The sequence below is a fragment of the Athene cunicularia genome (genome assembly GCF_003259725.1).
Source record: "Athene cunicularia isolate RWA chromosome 3 unlocalized genomic scaffold, athCun1 chr3_part1, whole genome shotgun sequence".
Taxonomy (NCBI): Eukaryota; Metazoa; Chordata; class Aves; order Strigiformes; family Strigidae; genus Athene; species Athene cunicularia.
In genome coordinates this window covers 6,438,788-6,454,833 of record NW_020799097.1, presented here as the reverse complement: position 1 = coordinate 6,454,833, position 16,046 = coordinate 6,438,788, and the positions used below count along the sequence as shown (strand labels likewise).

General features: G+C 40.3%; 1 protein-coding gene across 2 annotated transcripts; it reads right to left on the bottom strand.

The window, feature by feature from the left end:
• Nucleotides 1-716: 716 nt before the first annotated feature.
• On the bottom strand, nt 717-15,942 carry LOC113478324 (meprin A subunit alpha-like). 2 transcript variants are annotated; one of them, XM_026845451.1, is made up of 14 exons: nt 15,874-15,942; nt 15,763-15,787; nt 15,612-15,665; nt 14,733-14,773; nt 14,544-14,622; nt 14,137-14,254; nt 12,440-12,615; nt 8,963-9,184; nt 7,835-7,984; nt 4,773-4,988; nt 3,507-3,965; nt 2,209-2,382; nt 1,408-1,615; nt 717-1,066 (listed from the first exon to the last, which is right to left on the bottom strand). In XM_026845451.1, exons 1-14 carry the CDS (start codon nt 15,940-15,942, stop codon nt 919-921), a joined length of 2,139 nt encoding a protein of 712 aa, XP_026701252.1. In that variant the 3' UTR covers nt 717-918. The 2 variants fall into 2 exon arrangements, with proteins under 2 accessions (XP_026701252.1, XP_026701253.1); XM_026845452.1 differs by having other exon boundaries at nt 15,612-15,659.
• Between the last annotated feature and the right edge of the window lie 104 nt (nt 15,943-16,046).

The window sequence follows — 16,046 nt, the reverse complement described above, 5'->3', positions numbered from 1 at the left end:
AGTACTAACTTGTTGATAATGCCTTAATTAAATGGATGGTTTATCCCTGCGCACAGGACTGGTGTGAACACCAGCATGAACTGAAGTGTAAAACCAAGTGGAAACCAGGTCCCTCTGTACAACACACTGCCACGAGAGTGGATTTTTCCTCTTCCTACATTTCCACCTCTCTCCTTGATGTGTGATTTCTAAAGGGATATGAATTTAATGATAACAGCTACAGATCCAGGTCTATAAATGATGATCTGCTCCACTTTCATCCACTCCCTGCTGAAATACTTTACATTATGCCCAGAGAAAAGATTTACACTTGAATATTTGAAAAACCTTATGTGACGAGGCCTTTAAGAATGACAACTAGCTTTAACGTGAAATTATTTTCCTGGTATAGAAATGGCCAAAAATATATAGTAGTAACTTAGTACAAATTCTATGTAATAGCTAGCCAGCTTTTGTAAACCAGCACAGGTCCATGGATGTACTGATTTACATAGCTATGGATTTGTACCGTTTAGATTTCTTGAGCAATTTCTATAGGAACATTTGGAGAATCTTAATATATGTGCTTCTGTGTAACTTCTTCCAGTGTTTTGAGAGGTTCTACCAGTTAGCTAATATAAGTTTGAACTGTGATTGAGAGTAAATGCAGGAACTCTCAGCTTGATATTGGAAGGCACTGATATCGCTTGATATTGGATGAAGAAACAAAACATTCAAAGAATACACAAGAGAGGCAGGGTATAAACTTTCATTATATTTTTTTAACTGCCAAGTCCTACAGAGTAAACAGATTGCTGCCAAGATGTTGACTGAGCATTTCATCCACATGCTGACTGGTCTTCATCATTTTTCACTGAAAACTGATGCCTTCTGAACTATGGAAAAGTACCAGGCTGAGATGTATCCTCCTGAAGCTCTTTATCTTCTAGCCATCATGGAAATGAGGATGATGCTTAAGACAATGGTTCCAGCAATTCCACCAACTGTCATTCCCAAGATATTCCCATGGATCTGCATTGACTGACACCTCTCACCTGTATAGAAGAAGGCTTGTCCTGATGGACACCTGGGAAAATAAAGTACAGATTCACATGAATCAGGATTTTTGCCCTACCCTATAGGCCCCACTCAAGATCCCCACACTAACTATCCTGGATGGTCAGTCCCCTCTCATTAGAGGGGTTCACATCACAACATCCCCGCCTTGTTTGGAGGGTATTTACATCCCCTAGAAGCACCACATAATGGGGTTTCTTTGCCTACTCACTGCAGTGAAGTGTTTTGTTTCTACTGTTTCTTGAAAACCTAGTGACTCAGACATCTGTGGTCTGTATCTCTGATTACTTATTAGCTACATCATTTGGTTCAGAAGAAAGTCAAGGCCAGCAGGGAAGAGGTTCGTGGTACCTGCAGCTTGCTCTCCCTTTCACATTGACGCAGACTCCATCATTCTGGCAAGGGTTTGGGTAACATGGGTCTTGCAGATAAGGCTGCCAGTCTTGAACAGGCTCCATATCCTGGGCTGCTCTCTTCTGCCTTTCAAGAACAAGGCCGTCCACGAAGGCAGATTGTTCAGGTCCAACAGGGACTTCCGTATTATTGAGGTGAATTAGATCTTTCAAAAAAAAGAAAGAGAGGAGAAAGACATCAGATATCAGTGAGTGATGCTATATGCAGTATTCTTCATGTGAGGTGCTCAGGGGGTGCTTTGTGGACCAGAGGGTACTCCTTGTCCATTTGCCCTGTACAGAGCTCTTGCTGTACCACACCTAGTTCTGCATATTTAAAGCACAAGATAGAATACAATGCTGAAATGATGGTTACAAGTTAGGTGAATCAGTGGTATTCTGTTCTTTGAAAAATTATGCCAAGTGCAGCTCTCGTGTTTGAAAATAAACACAACAGGGATGGCCTTTTAGCATGTTCAGTGATTAGAAATAGACATAACTACTGATTATGGTTCTTAAAGGTGTCTTAAGAAGTTAACCTTCAGTAAATCACTGCCATTTAGATTCCTCTGAACTCACAAACACTTTGGTCAACATCAGCCACCTGAAACTAAGACACAGAAATACTTTTAAAGTTGATGTCAATTAGAAGAGAAGATGACTCAGAGACAGGTGGCAATAGTTAACTTGAATGTGTGAAAAGAGACATAAAGGATGACCCATTCATTTTTGTAAGCAGAATCAGGAAGAGGGTCTTTACCATGAAATTCTGCAAAAATAATCAGGTCATCATTTTTCAGGAAGCTTCTCCGTCTCAACTGGATGTGGGATATGAAGTTAGTCCACCCCCAGTCTCTACTTCTGTAGCACTTGCATGAAGCATCAAATATTCCAGCAATCGATGGTTTCTCCCATATTAAGGTTCCATTAGCATCTGCAAAGAGAATATGAGTAACAAATAAGAGCCGCAAAGTTCTGCAGCTGGAAGTATGACATGACTTTCTTGTGCATTACACTGTTAAATGGGATTTATGCTGTAAAATCAAATTCAGAGCTGAAATGCCCAAACAAATCACACAGGACTGACAAATTATGGGTGCCAGCAAACCCTTAGGGATGGTCTGCATGAGGACTCTTGGTCTATGTGAGGGCATTTAAATTCTGTGACTCCGTTCATTGAGGACTAACCAAAGGCACATTAACTTCCCATTATCACCAGCTAAGAGCTCCCTTCTGCATAAGGACACTATTTTGTCAGGTATAAGTACCTGTGGCCTAGAGCCTAGCAGATTTTGTTCATTGCTATGGTCCTGTTAAACATATTCGTACCTAAGGTCTAAAACCTCCTACTGAAAAAGTGTGTACCAAACCTCCACTGGAAAAAGTGAAAAGGGATGCTGATTCATCTCTAGGATTTTATTCTGTACCAAACTCAATATTGTCCTGTTCTTATTTCTTTGAATTAACACATCCATGGGAAATCCTAGGACTGAATGTGGAACTATGGTGCTACATGCTGTATAAACCTGGAGTTAAAAGGTAGCTCCCATCTGAAAGAGTTCGTAATCTGCAGTCTACACCCAGACAAGCAAGACAGGCTTCCAATGCTGCAGACTGATCTCACAGGTGTTTTCATGTATCTTTGTCTTAAATACACCTACAATGTGAACCCAGTGCATTCAGACCACGTACGTTCAAGTTAATGAAGTCTCCAAAATGCAGTTTTAACTTAAATGATTGCTGATTTAGTAATGGAATGCAGCACCCTGCTGGCATTGGACCATCCTGTGCTGATACGTCACCTGTTATAATGGGCAAACCACAGGTAGAATGGGGAACTCTGTATTTAGAGTTAAACTCAGATACCCCAGGGATTGTTCATAATAACACCAATGTTCTGTGCATCACTTTTCACACTAGATGACCTTTCACAGACAGGAATTCTGAGTCATATGCAGGGAAGTGTCCCAAACTGGGAAATGCAGTCCTACGCTCAATCCTCTGACTTGGATCCCCTGACTTTCATTTCCATCATTCCTCCAGGCAGACACCACTTACCTGAGCTAACATGGTCTTTGCTTGTGGTAAAGCTTTTGCTTGAGGACATCCTTTTCAAGATGTCAGGGTCCTGGTCCAGCACTGTGAGTATAGCCTGGCGGTTCAGAGCTGGCCACTCCAGAACACCATCGTTCTCTCCACTGCACAAGTGAAAAGCAACACGAGTGTAGCCGCTGATTCTGGAGTGGGGATACAAACTTATGCCAAACCCGTAACCCTCAGGGCTGTAAAACCGGGGGCTTTGAATAACATCACTTGATGCATTTTTGAGGATTTGGCTGAAATTCCGAACGACCCACACAGCTGTGGGACAGGGGATCTCTGTCAGTGTGACATCATCAATGGCTATCCCACCAGATGAAGAGCTGGGGTTGCCCTTTAGTCCTTGGAAGAGGTAACGGAACTTCTTCTGAGCGTTAAGGGTTACGTGGGCAATCTTCCAGTTATAGTCATCATCCGCTTTGGTAAAAGGAAAGAAAACATTGCCATCAGCATGATTGGTCATGTCATAAAGCAGCTTATTCCTTGTCATCCATTCCAGCTGCATTTTTAGATAACTGAACCTCTCACAGAGTCCCAAAGGCTAGAGATCTTAAATTGGTATTGTGATCATAATACACACACATTGCCTTATCATATAGATGATTAGATCATATTATAATAGGAACTCTTCCACATTAGAGAATGACAGTCTCTAGTACAAAGGGCAACAGGCTAAGGGCCAAGACATAACAAGTGGGTGGGAGTCAAGCGGCCTTGGGTTTTGACAACATAAATATGCAGTGACACAGTGACTGAATTTGTCCTATTTGACAAAATTACCCAAGGTGGGAACTCAGTTCACATTCCAGAACTACATATGTTTTTACGTTTCCAACCATATAAAGCTCAGGCTGGGCTTCTTACTGACTGCAAACGAGCACAGGTGTTTGCATGTGGATAGCTCACTCAGGTAACAGCCAGTGGAGATCTAGTCAACTGATCTCCAGCGTAGTCTGGGATTCCTCTCAATCACTGAGTGTAAAGGAACATTATTAGGAACTTTGTGACTTCTGCTGTGGAGCACCTAAATTATACTATTACAGCCCACAGTTTCACTGATAAATGCCCTCAGGTAATACCAAAATCCTTAGCCAGACTGCAAGATATTCTGGTACCTTCAGGAAAATATTTTGATTTCTGAGCCAATTCACTGCATTCATGGACCCAGTAAGACAGCTTTTCCTCCCCTAATATTCTGTGTATTCCTCATATTTCCAGAATTACCTTGAAAGGTTTGAATTTTCCTCATCTTACGAACATTTCCAGTGCCATCGTCCTCTTTAAGCCAGATGATCAGCTTGTCAGAAACGCTTCCTGTGATCTTATAGAAAAATTGGAGGCACTGTTGAGCTCTCTTTGGATAAAGGATTCGAGACTCTAGGACTGCCACCTCATCTGCCTTGCCAGAGCTGGTGCTGAAGTACATGAAATAACCAGCATCTGTGAAGAAAGTGTAGACTGTCATTATCTCTTTCCAGATTTCTCGCTAGCTGCATGGTGTATATTTACTATTTCAACTCCACTCTTTTAGTAGGCATAAATGTAGCACTTAACATTAATAGTAGAGGAAATGATATGCAATAATCATCCAAGACAGGCCAGGATAAGAACAGGACTAGTAGTTTAGCATCTATATAGAACTTATTGCTGGCAACTTATGTCAATTTTGCATTAATTGCTCTAGTTGGAAGTTGGATGCCTCAGAAATGTCAGACATATGAGACAGAGGATTCAGTGCTGACTGCAAGTATCTAGTAGACATATTTTTTTACTTGATTTATACTGAAGATAATCTAAACATGAGAGTGTAGACATCATATGCTATATTACCTTGTGAAGAGTAAGATAATTTCTTATCAGTGATAATAAAAAAGGGTTGGACACCAAACTAGCACCCTCCTGACCTTGAACATGAAGAAGCTCTTTTTTACAGCTTGCCCAAAGACATTTCAAAACTCCCAGTTTCAGGAAATTATTTATGAATTCCTGCCTCCCTAGTTTAATTTCCCACTAACATTTTCTGTACTGTTTTTTACTTTAGATTTGAAGTGCCTACTTTTATCCTTATATTTACAAGGAATTCACCATTTGCACACGTGTCTTATCTGAACTTGTGTCTTATCATGAACTTGTCATGCCTTATCTGTATTGTGTTGCTTTTTAGTTATTCTTTATAGTCTATGTTTAAATTAACAAGTGAAATTCTTTTAGCTGTTGTGTGAAACCTTTGTCTGTTGGGGGCTGTTTCCTTGGACTCTCATCCAGGATAGTATCTAGGGCATGATAAGTTAATTCTGTAGCTGCATAAATGCAGTACAGCCTCCTGCATGGTTAGGAGAGTTGTTTATCATGGTAGCTCTAACCATGTCAGGGGAATATTCTTCGTTACCTACCACATGATAGCAATGCTTTGAACTCATACCCATAGAAACCTTGCCAAATATACCTAATTGCTTTAATCACATGTGTATGACACTTCACCATGTTAAATTTATGTTAAAGTGTGGTAAATATAAGTATGATCACTATCGCCCCAAGTGAGAAACAGGGCTGTGAGCCTTATTCAAGTCTAACTTTGTTGTTGAACTTATGGTATCAAACCCCCAAATGCTCTAGACTCTACCTCCTTTTTGATAAGAAAGTCAAATAAGGGCAACATTAAGGATCTATGGCAGTTAGAATACAGCTTTAGCAGACTTCAGCATGGGGATACAGAGATCAAATCCAAAACCAGGGTGCCAGCTCCTCTCTAAATGTTAAGCTGTAATTTTCCTCCTTCATTTTAGCTTGTAATAAATCAAAACCCCTAAACATCAAAACTGTTCGAGCAAAATAATATCCATCTGTGTTAGAAACCTAAAATTTGCCCTGAATTGAGACGTCTGCAGAACCAGTTCTCATAAAATGTCTAAATTCCTGGTGGAGTCAATTACCTTTGAAGGTGTCCAAAAAGGAGAGGCACTCCCTACTCATGAAATTCATTTGGACACTCTGGAGATCCTCAGAGGCACCTATCCCTCTCCGTTAACTCTTCAGATAACTTTGATACTTATTTTACTCTGAGGCATTAGGTGCTAAAATGTAAATGCGAGTTAAATGCTTAAATTCAGACAGATTGAATTTTACCTGATAATCTCAAAAAACTGAAATATTTTTCAGTTATGATTACGCTATATGGGGAAAAAAAAGGAGAGAAATAATTTAAAAGGTCAGATGAGGGTTAGGAGCATGTACTTGTAGAAGCTGTCAGATAGTTTTCTTGAGTTATATTGCTTTCTTGGACCTGAACGACAAGTACCAGCATTATAAGAGGTTGAGGATCAGTTCTTTCAGGTGGTGGGTCACATAAGGGGAATAATGTATTCCTGAGGGCAGCAAGTAAAATCTCTCCTTTATCAAAGAATAACAACTGAATGTGTGTTAGGCCAGGATTCCTTCACCCTGAATTTAGGCAAAATTTACCATAGAAGTAACTTCTTTTTTTTTTTTTTTTTTAAAAAAAAAAAAAAAAAAAAAAAAGCTTGCCCTGTCTAAATAATGATAAATCAAGCCCTTGGTTTTGAGAATTGCCTGTTGGGTTTTAATCTTTATTCTCACTTGTAAACTAGAACCCTGCGACTGTGACTGGGGCAGTTCCTACCCTTTTTGAGATTTTTTTTTCCTTTGAAACATAGCAAAATTACCATGTGAAAAATAAAATTATCCCTAAACTCCTATCATAAAATACTTTGCAGCTTTGTTCTACCTCCAGAACCAGCACTCCTCAAGCTTAACCTATGACTCGCTTTTCAAACACAACATTTATGACTGGCTTTGAGTTTCATTCTCATCATGGGGTAACATAACTCTTACGCAGACTTTGGACATTGTAATAAATCCTTTTTCAGGTTATATTTAGAAGGCCTATAGCTAAGATTGTTCTTTGACCCCTTTTGCCTTGCTGCTGTAGAGAACATTCCACTATGATGAAAAAGCTTAATGAGAGCACGAGTACCAATATGAACTCACACTCACAGGGCCAAGGCACGTGGAAAGAAAAAAGGGCTTTTTGCTTAACTAGAAAAATCACAACTGAGATGTTTGCTGGGTGTCTTAAATACAGTCATTATTCCTGTGTTTTCAGAGTAGCCAGTGCTGGGTTTTCTCAAGGGTTGACTACAATGACAGGTGCAGAGGTTGTTAAAGATGCTGTATTTAAAGCATACAGACCAATACAGACATGCACAGGGAGCATTACTCCAGCTAACCCTTTCTCCATGGAAAAGTGTTCTGTTACTTCATTTTACCTCTACAGCGCCCAGAAAGTGTGTGGTCTTCCTGTCCTGTAGCACTGCTCTGTTGATGGACCCAGTCTAGATCATCTCTGGTGCCCTGAATCATGCCACAGATATTGTCAAACTCAAAAGAACACTGGTCCAAAAAAGTGTGAGATGAAGCTGAAAAAAAAAAATGCACACATGGTTACCTCCAAAGTAGTATTTCATTCAAATCTCTGCTCTAAATTTGGGGTGGGGTGGGGGTGGTGTGTGTGTGTGTGTTTACATTAGTATAGATATCATATAGAGAAGACAACCCACAGCAGATCTGAGCCCAAAGACTCAAAAGAGGAAAAAATTGATTTCTGGAGGGATCCCCTGCCTGAAGAGAACAACATTTGACCACTTTGTAGAAGGTCAAAAAACTCCCGTGCAGCAGCTGAAACACAGTGGCTGATGGTGGCTGTCTTTGTGCCTGCTTGTAAGCCCTGGAGAGACAAGTCACTTTTTGTGAGCAGTGGTGTTGGTGTATTTAAACATTCCTCGACTGGAGGTTATTGTTCTTTATGGCTCACTTGTCTGCTTGATGAACGTAAGCACTGTTCTTCCACTTCAAGCAAAGTCCATCCAGCTACCTTAGGCCAGTTCAGCTGAGTCTGCCTGCAAGTTGATGCTTTTATTGACAGATCCATGGGGACAATAACTTTAATAATCACACGTGGTGATCACATCTTCAACCACTTTAGCAACCAAGTGTCAGACTCTAGATTTAGCCAATCTCAGGTGCAAATAATCCAATTAAGACAAAATGTCAGTAAAAGAGGACAAAGTACTGTTGCTTTCACCTCACAAAAGCACAGGGAAGCCAGCAGAATGCAACCATATATCTGAACCACTAGGAGCAACATGGAAGAAAAGATGTGAATCAATTGACTTTCATTGACTAATTGAACTTTTACAAAAGTAATGACCATTAGCAGAGCCAAAGAGAAGATGAGGAGGGAATAAACTGTTTGGGTCTCTAAACCACAGGACCTCCATACCTCTTCAAAAGCACCTGAGAAGAGTTTTGGTGATTTTAGAGATATAAGGGAGGTGAAACAGTCAGGGTCAAATATTAATAAAGAAACAATTTGCCATGGTTAAATTATGACTTACTGCAGTTATACATGCGATTCAATCTTTCCAAGTCAATGGCACTGAGATCTAGACGTTGTCCAATAATGTTATCAAACTCTGGTATCTTCGCTGTGATTGTGGGGATGCTTTCATTTTTGTTAAATGATAATGGTTCATAGTGCATCAATGATTCGTAGTCATAGGGAGTGTTCAGATCAGTGATGAAGCTGTCATCATACTTCAGAAAATTGTGCTCTTTGCCTAGTAAAAGAACAGAAAACTGATTAATTTTTAGAAAAATTAGAAAGGAAATAGCTTTAGCATGGCCCCTTGGATAGAGTTTTCTGAGGCAGGACCGATATACCCAAAAGCAATTACTTTATAATAAAATATTCAAATTTAGTAAGATTTGTTTACGAAGTCAACAAAGCAGTGTCTTTAGATTGAAGTTTTGCACCCTCACATGTGGCTTCAGTAAGTTCAAAATCAAATATCAATGATCTGTAAACAATGGGATATATAGGAGGTCAGATTAGATGGTCTAATAGTAAACATCCTGAAGGATTAAATTTGAGGATTAAGGTACTCCACTCCAGAGCCTGTGAATATTGATGCAAATGTTTCCCAGGATATTAGATCATATATGGACAAGGAGAGGCTCTGGAGCCCCTCGGTCATAAAGGGGACAGGTATGACAGTCCTGGAGTGCTTCTGGGTTCTGTTCTTCTTTGAAGCAAATAATATATTCGGAATCTGTGGGGGAAAAAACCCACCAAAAACAACAAACCAAAACAAACCCAAAAAACCCCCAAACAAACATAAACCAAACCACACACACACAAAAAAAAAGATGGTTTTACCCTAGTTTGACAATATGGTATAATATTTCTATTGGAATATCTTTTGGAAACATGTTTCTCATGGTTTCTTGGTGAAATAATTTGTCCTTAGAAAAAGTTTCTCATTATGAATGTGTCTGCTCTGACAGAGAAATTCACATATTTTGGTATGGAAGTAAAGAGAGATTGTCAGCATTTCAAACTGAAAACTATATATTCAGAAAATTTGGCATTCTTTCTCCACAAAGAAGCAGCACATGATTACTCTGGTGGATAATCATGGTTTCTCTGTGTAAAGACTGCTCTTCCCTTCTGCAAGTCTATTCTGCGTGCAAAGGTCTTCAGTCCAAGGGTTGAGATTACACAGGGGTTTAGGACTGTTTTCTTACAGATACTTGAATTGCACCTTTTATCAAAAAGGCTGAGAATCTTGCTAGTTAAGGGCTATCACTTTTTATAAGATCATAGAATACCGGGTTGGAAGGGACCTCAAGGATCATCAGGTCCAAATTTTCTTGACAAAAGCATGGTCTAGAGAAGATGGCCCAGCACCTTGTCCAGATGAATCTTAAACGTGTCCAATGTTGGGTTATCCACCACTTCACAGGGGAGATTATTCCAGTGGTTGATTGTTCTCAAGGAGAAAATCGGGCTGGTGAAAAAAACTTGGCAGGACACAGACAGCTGTAATGATGCTGACTTTTAAGATCATTATCAGGCAAAAGGTAACTTCTATGTGTTTTTAAAATAAAGAAACCATACAGCAAGGTGGCAATTTCATTAGGCTGTCTTATGTGTTTTCTCTGAAGTCTCTCATGAGACCCCACCATCAGTGCTAGCTCTGGGGGCACCAAGGGCAGGGACTTGCTTGAGCTGGTCCAGATGCTCATGGGGCTGGAGCACCTCCCCTGTGAGGACAGGTTGAGAGAGTTGGGGTTGTTCAGCCTGGAGCTGAGAGGCTCTGGGGACACCTTATAGCGGCCTCCCAGTACATAAAGGGGCTGCAGGAAAGATGGGGAGGGACCCTTTATCAGAAGTGTAAGGGTAGGTTGAGGTGTAACTGTTTTAAACTGGAAGAGGGTAGATTTAGGTATAAAGAAGAAATTTGTTACAATGAGCATGGTGATGCCCTGGCACAGGTTGCCCAGAGAAGCTGTGGCTGCCCCCTCCCTGGAAGGGTTCAAGGCCAGGTTGGACAGGGCTTTGGGCAACCTGGGCTAGTGGAAGGCGTTCCTGCCCATGGCAGGGGGGTTGGAACTAGATGATCTTTAAGGTCCCTTCCAACCCAAACCATTCTATTCTATGATTCTGTTATCCTCTTGTAGCTCTTAATCTCAGCTGCCTCCATCATGCAGCATATATAAAAGAGGCTCTGTACATCACGGAGCCCATAACAGGGCATTATAAGTACATTGTAAGACTTTTTGGAGGTAGTTAGTTACAGTGAACAGCAAAACAGAGCCCAAAAGACAGAATCTAAATACTGTTAACATCTTCATTATCTTCATCACCATGATTCAAGGTAAGACCAAGTTAGTAATAAGGTGAATTGTTTTTAATGCTGTTCCTAACAATAAAAATGATGGTTGGTAAAATCAATATCCACATCCCATCTACTATTCAGCCACCTCAAAAGACACTGCAGATGACAGGGTAGAGGCAAGTAGTAATGCACAAGACCATTCAACTTGGAGCAATTCCATATATCAGATACTGCTCTTAGAGATCAACAGAAATTGCTTGTACCAGCAGTTCTTCTCTATCTAAAAGAGAACACAGCATTCCCTGAATCTTCTTCCTTTCTGATGACTATTTTTCATGTCTTTTTTACTTATCTGCAAAGATGGTGAGTGCACAACCCTGGAGACCGAAGTGATCAGTTTGTCCACACAGATCATGAGCAATGACAGAGCAGCTTTGCTGCACTGGCACCATCACTAGCACCACTGGGAACAAGCATTTACACTTGGTGTCTTTGCTGGCATGACTTTCAGAACCTGTTACAGGTTCCCATTCACTCTTTTTCAAATAAGCGATCCTTAAGTAGCACAGAACCAGACCTCACAGGAGAAAGCAGGAGAAACTGCTTAGGGCCAGGGGGACTATGGGGAGTTTGCTGAAACCCATGAAGCCACTGAATCTGATGATACTAAACCTGAAGGCAAGAACCTGCAAAGACACACTAGGCAGCAGAGAACAGGATAGAGCCCTATTTTATGTGACCCATCTGATCTAATCACTTTGAGGCTTCTTCACATACAAAGTAAATTTTTCCAGTTTCAGGAAATCCTGAATCTCTGCATATAAAAGCCTTTCAGATTTTGAGAAGATGTGTGACTAAAGAAGAGCCACCTCAAAGCTCACCATCCCACTAAGTTTACAATTTGTTACATGGCAAAAGGAAACAGACTCATAGCGTCAGGGGAAGTGATTTGTTGAAAAGCAGAGAGCAGACTAGTGCTGGAGCCAAGGGGAAATCAGGTCCTCTGAGTCCAAGAAGGCCCTCTCTTTGAGCAGAGAAGTTGTATCAACGTCCTGCTACATCTGCAGGTTGATTTACAGTGGTCTCAGTTGTGGCCCAGTCTTTCTAAAATCATATCTTTAAGAAGGTCTTAAAATCTAGGAGGGACTGATGAATCTGCACTTTAGAAAATCTGACTTGAAGGTCAAAACCCACCTGTAATAATTTCATCCCACCAGATTTTCACATAGTCATCCCGGTCCATCCTCGACTGCTCATGGTAAAATCCTAAAGCATGCAGGATCTCATGTTCCACAATTGCTCTGTAGTCACACCCTGACCCAATAGAGAGGTTCTGTCCAGTCTGCAGGTCCCCCACCATGGACCAACACCTGAGAAAGAGAAAGACCTTACTAACCATTAAGTAGTGTTTTCTTCTCTGTATTTAAGTTCTCAGTCTGCTCACTGGATTTAAAGTAATATCAAAACAAGTTTAAAAGCAAAAGGAGTAACATAAATCATTATTTAGATGCTGACCTTGATACTCCACAGATAGTGTGCTCTGAAAGCAGACTAAGAACCAAAACCATGCTGGTGATAGCCTGTGTGAGGTCAGCAGTTTACTTACCCTCTGTGTTAGACAAGCTCACCCCTGATTTTTGAGATCCACACAAGTTTAGTCCTATATCAGCTGCCATTTTGCCAATGTGCCAAGAAACATGTGTACACAGACTCATTGAGACAGACTTAACTTATTTGCAATCGCTTGGGCTAGAGAAAAGATCTAGGAGGATTTAAAAAGGCAACATTTGGTCCCCTTTAACAGCAGCTATGCAATACATTGGCCAGAGGTGTGAAATGACATTTTTCTGTGAGGGCCCAGCCCTTTGTGACTCAGCAGAAGCTAATCATGGTTGAGGAGGGAAGGATCTCCTCAGCCAATTCACTGGGAACTTTTTAGGGTGGCCCAAGGGTGATGTGACGGGCAACTGCTAAAGATCTGCTTGGACTGCAGCTTCATTTTCACATCACAAAGGAGTGTCAGGTCGAGTTTGTGAAGGAGCTCTGAACACCCTAATGTGGGTACTGAAAACAAAGAGCTTGAGCCTATGGTCTCTTGAATAGCTGCTACCAGGGTCTTCAAGACCAACTTGTCAAAAATCATGGTGCTTGCAGTCTTGTAAGAAGAGTGTCGTAGGATATATTACCCAAAGAAAATCTGAGGGCAAAAATATCAGTGCCCATAGGCACTTACGAAGTTCTGGGAGAACAAGAAATATACACAGCTGATACAGCGAGATTTTTGAGCTTTTCTAGATGTTCTTTCAAAATACATTCAGATGTAAGAAATAAAATAAATATTTCCAGTTCCTGCAAACCCAAATCTCTGCATATAAATCCCTTTCAGATTTTGGGAGAACCTTTCATTAAAGATGAACAACATCAAAACAATAACAATATCATAACAAAAGGACTTCTATCAGATTTTTTTGACTTATTTTCCAAAGATTTCAAACCCTAAATTCTGGCTACTCACATCCTTGTTAAGTTAAGACAATCTACATGCTGGTTGTTTCACTCACCACTGAGAAGTAAAACAATCCTAGGTAGGAAAGTGGAAGCAGCTGATGAAAACCCAGGGATGCTAGGATTCACCTCGTCGAAGTGTAACCATCCAAACATCAGATGCCCATTTCAAGTTCAGCATCTAAATATACTCTGCAGTCAGCAGAGGGAGGCAGCTGCTTCCAAACTATATCTAAGAAGGTAAGATGGGTTGCTTTCTCAGTGGCCTCTTTTTCTCTGCTGACAACAAACTTAGACTAAAGTTTTTAGACTGCTGAAGTCAAATGGGATGAATTCCGGGATAATTATACACAGCAAAACTAAACAGAAATTGATATAACCCTTACCCGCTTTCTTTTCTAAAAAATATGTAGGTTCTCTCTCCTTCATATGGCTTGAAATCAATGCAAGACTTAAGGCGGAACATTTCAAACGCCTGGAGAATTACTCCTTTGGCATTCAGATCTGGAAAACACGCATTAGGAAAGGACCTTTAACACACTGCAGATCATTCATCCTGGAGAGGTGAGGTATGCACACAGATATACACATGGGACCAAAAGAGAAACGATTGAAAAGAAAAATGATTGAGGAAAAAAAAAAAAAAAAAAAGGGTTCAATATAAAAGAGCCATCTAGATATTAGTGAATTTTAATGTGAGAGAACCAGTTCTGAAAAAGGATAATTTTTTATCATAGTGAATCCAGTGCAAATAAAGATTGGAGTTAAAGTCTGAATAAAGCATCTGTATTACCTAAGTTATCACCCAGAATATAGGGAATGGGGAACTTCCATCTGTAGGTCTCATTTCTTAGGGCATTTCTCTGATTCTGCTGAAAAGAGAATTAACAGCTGGTGATGCATCTGCTGTGGAGATATGAGCAGATTTGTACCAAAAATCCAATAGAACAAGTAGTAGATATAAAGGTTTTAATTTACTTACAGAGAGCAAGATATCACCCTGAAAGAGGTCCAGTCCAGCAGCTGAAAAGTAATTTAATGAACGATAATGTAAATGAAATATCAAATTTCTACTGCATTTCACCTCATAAACCATATTGACCCTACTTATACAAAGCCAATGTCCTTGAGCATTTACAGAAAATAAAGACCAGCCTCTTTAGACTGAAATATAGGCATGAACCTAAAAGTAACAGTAGTTTCTACTCAATATTTACTACTCAGCAATGTCTGCATTTTTGGTGGCAGAAATCTGGTGGCCACCATCATCCATGTTTAGTTTGATAACTTCTGACTTGCTGTCAGGTCGAGCCACACGGTGAGACAGTGCTCTAGAGAATATAGTAATATTGAGTAATGTATCAGGAGGAATATTGTACCGTGCACCATCAAAGCATATATGGAAATTTGCACTACAGGAAATTATAATTAAAATAGAGGAAGACAAGACAGTGTGTTGTGTCTTTTCCATGTGATTTCCTTACCACTTATATAGAAGCTCAGTAAATATCTAAGCTATTTTCCACTTTGTAAAACTTTATAAAAATCATATAGAGATGGGGGGAAAATGCTGGCGGGACTCCGGAGCCTTTCCAATTGATATTGTGTGTTACTGCCTTAACACCGTGAGTCTGTCCAAACTTCAGAAGTGAAAGACACCTGCATCCCTTGTTTACATAGGGTGAGAGTCCTCGGATAAATTCATGTGTCATAGCCAGAGGAGGGCAGTTCAGAGCTCACTTAATTATTGTTACCATCAGCAATGTGACCATCAGTCACCCACATTTTTTTTACAATACTGAAAATTCAGCATTTTGCTCACAATTTTTCAGGCTTCATGAGAATTTAGACATGAACTCACCTAAGTTTATGTCTGGAATGTCTTTAGTTATCTCACCAGCATTCGCATCTGCTGCTGCAAGACAGAAAAAACATTATGTGTTCAGATGTGGTGGCACACAGCAAGCGGAAGAAAATGCTTCAAAACTCAGAACAGCTCACAAAGCACTTACGAGCTTCACTGGAGAGAAGATTGACCTGAAAAGAGAGTAAAATACAACCAGTGTAAGGTATGAGATGTCTCTGGACTGAGAGGAGCTTGGAGAAATCGGGTTTCTACTTACAGAGACAGGAGTACTGTAAACATGACATAATAGAAGCGCTAGGCAGAGTGGGAAGATGCTGGAGCTCATTTTTGCAATGGAGAAAGAAGCTGGTCTCTCTCGTCGCTTGCAATATATATGGCATGCTGCTGAGCTTTCCGCAAAACATCAGCCAACCAGCTTTGAACTTTCCA

What these genes read in the sequence shown, in the direction of transcription:
- LOC113478324 (XM_026845451.1), bottom strand. Translation starts at nt 15,942, where the DNA reads ATGAGCTCCAGCATCTTCCCACTCTGCCTAGCGCTTCTATTATGTCAT. An exon ending in ACTTTCTGGGCGCTGTAGAG is followed by an intron (nt 4,989 to 7,834) that starts GTAAAATGAAGT and finishes CTTTCTTCACAG; the next exon opens with ATGCTGGTTATTTCATGTAC. An exon ending in TATTTTTGCAGAATTTCATG is followed by an intron (nt 1,616 to 2,208) that starts GTAAAGACCCTC and finishes TTTTTTTGAAAG; the next exon opens with ATCTAATTCACCTCAATAAT.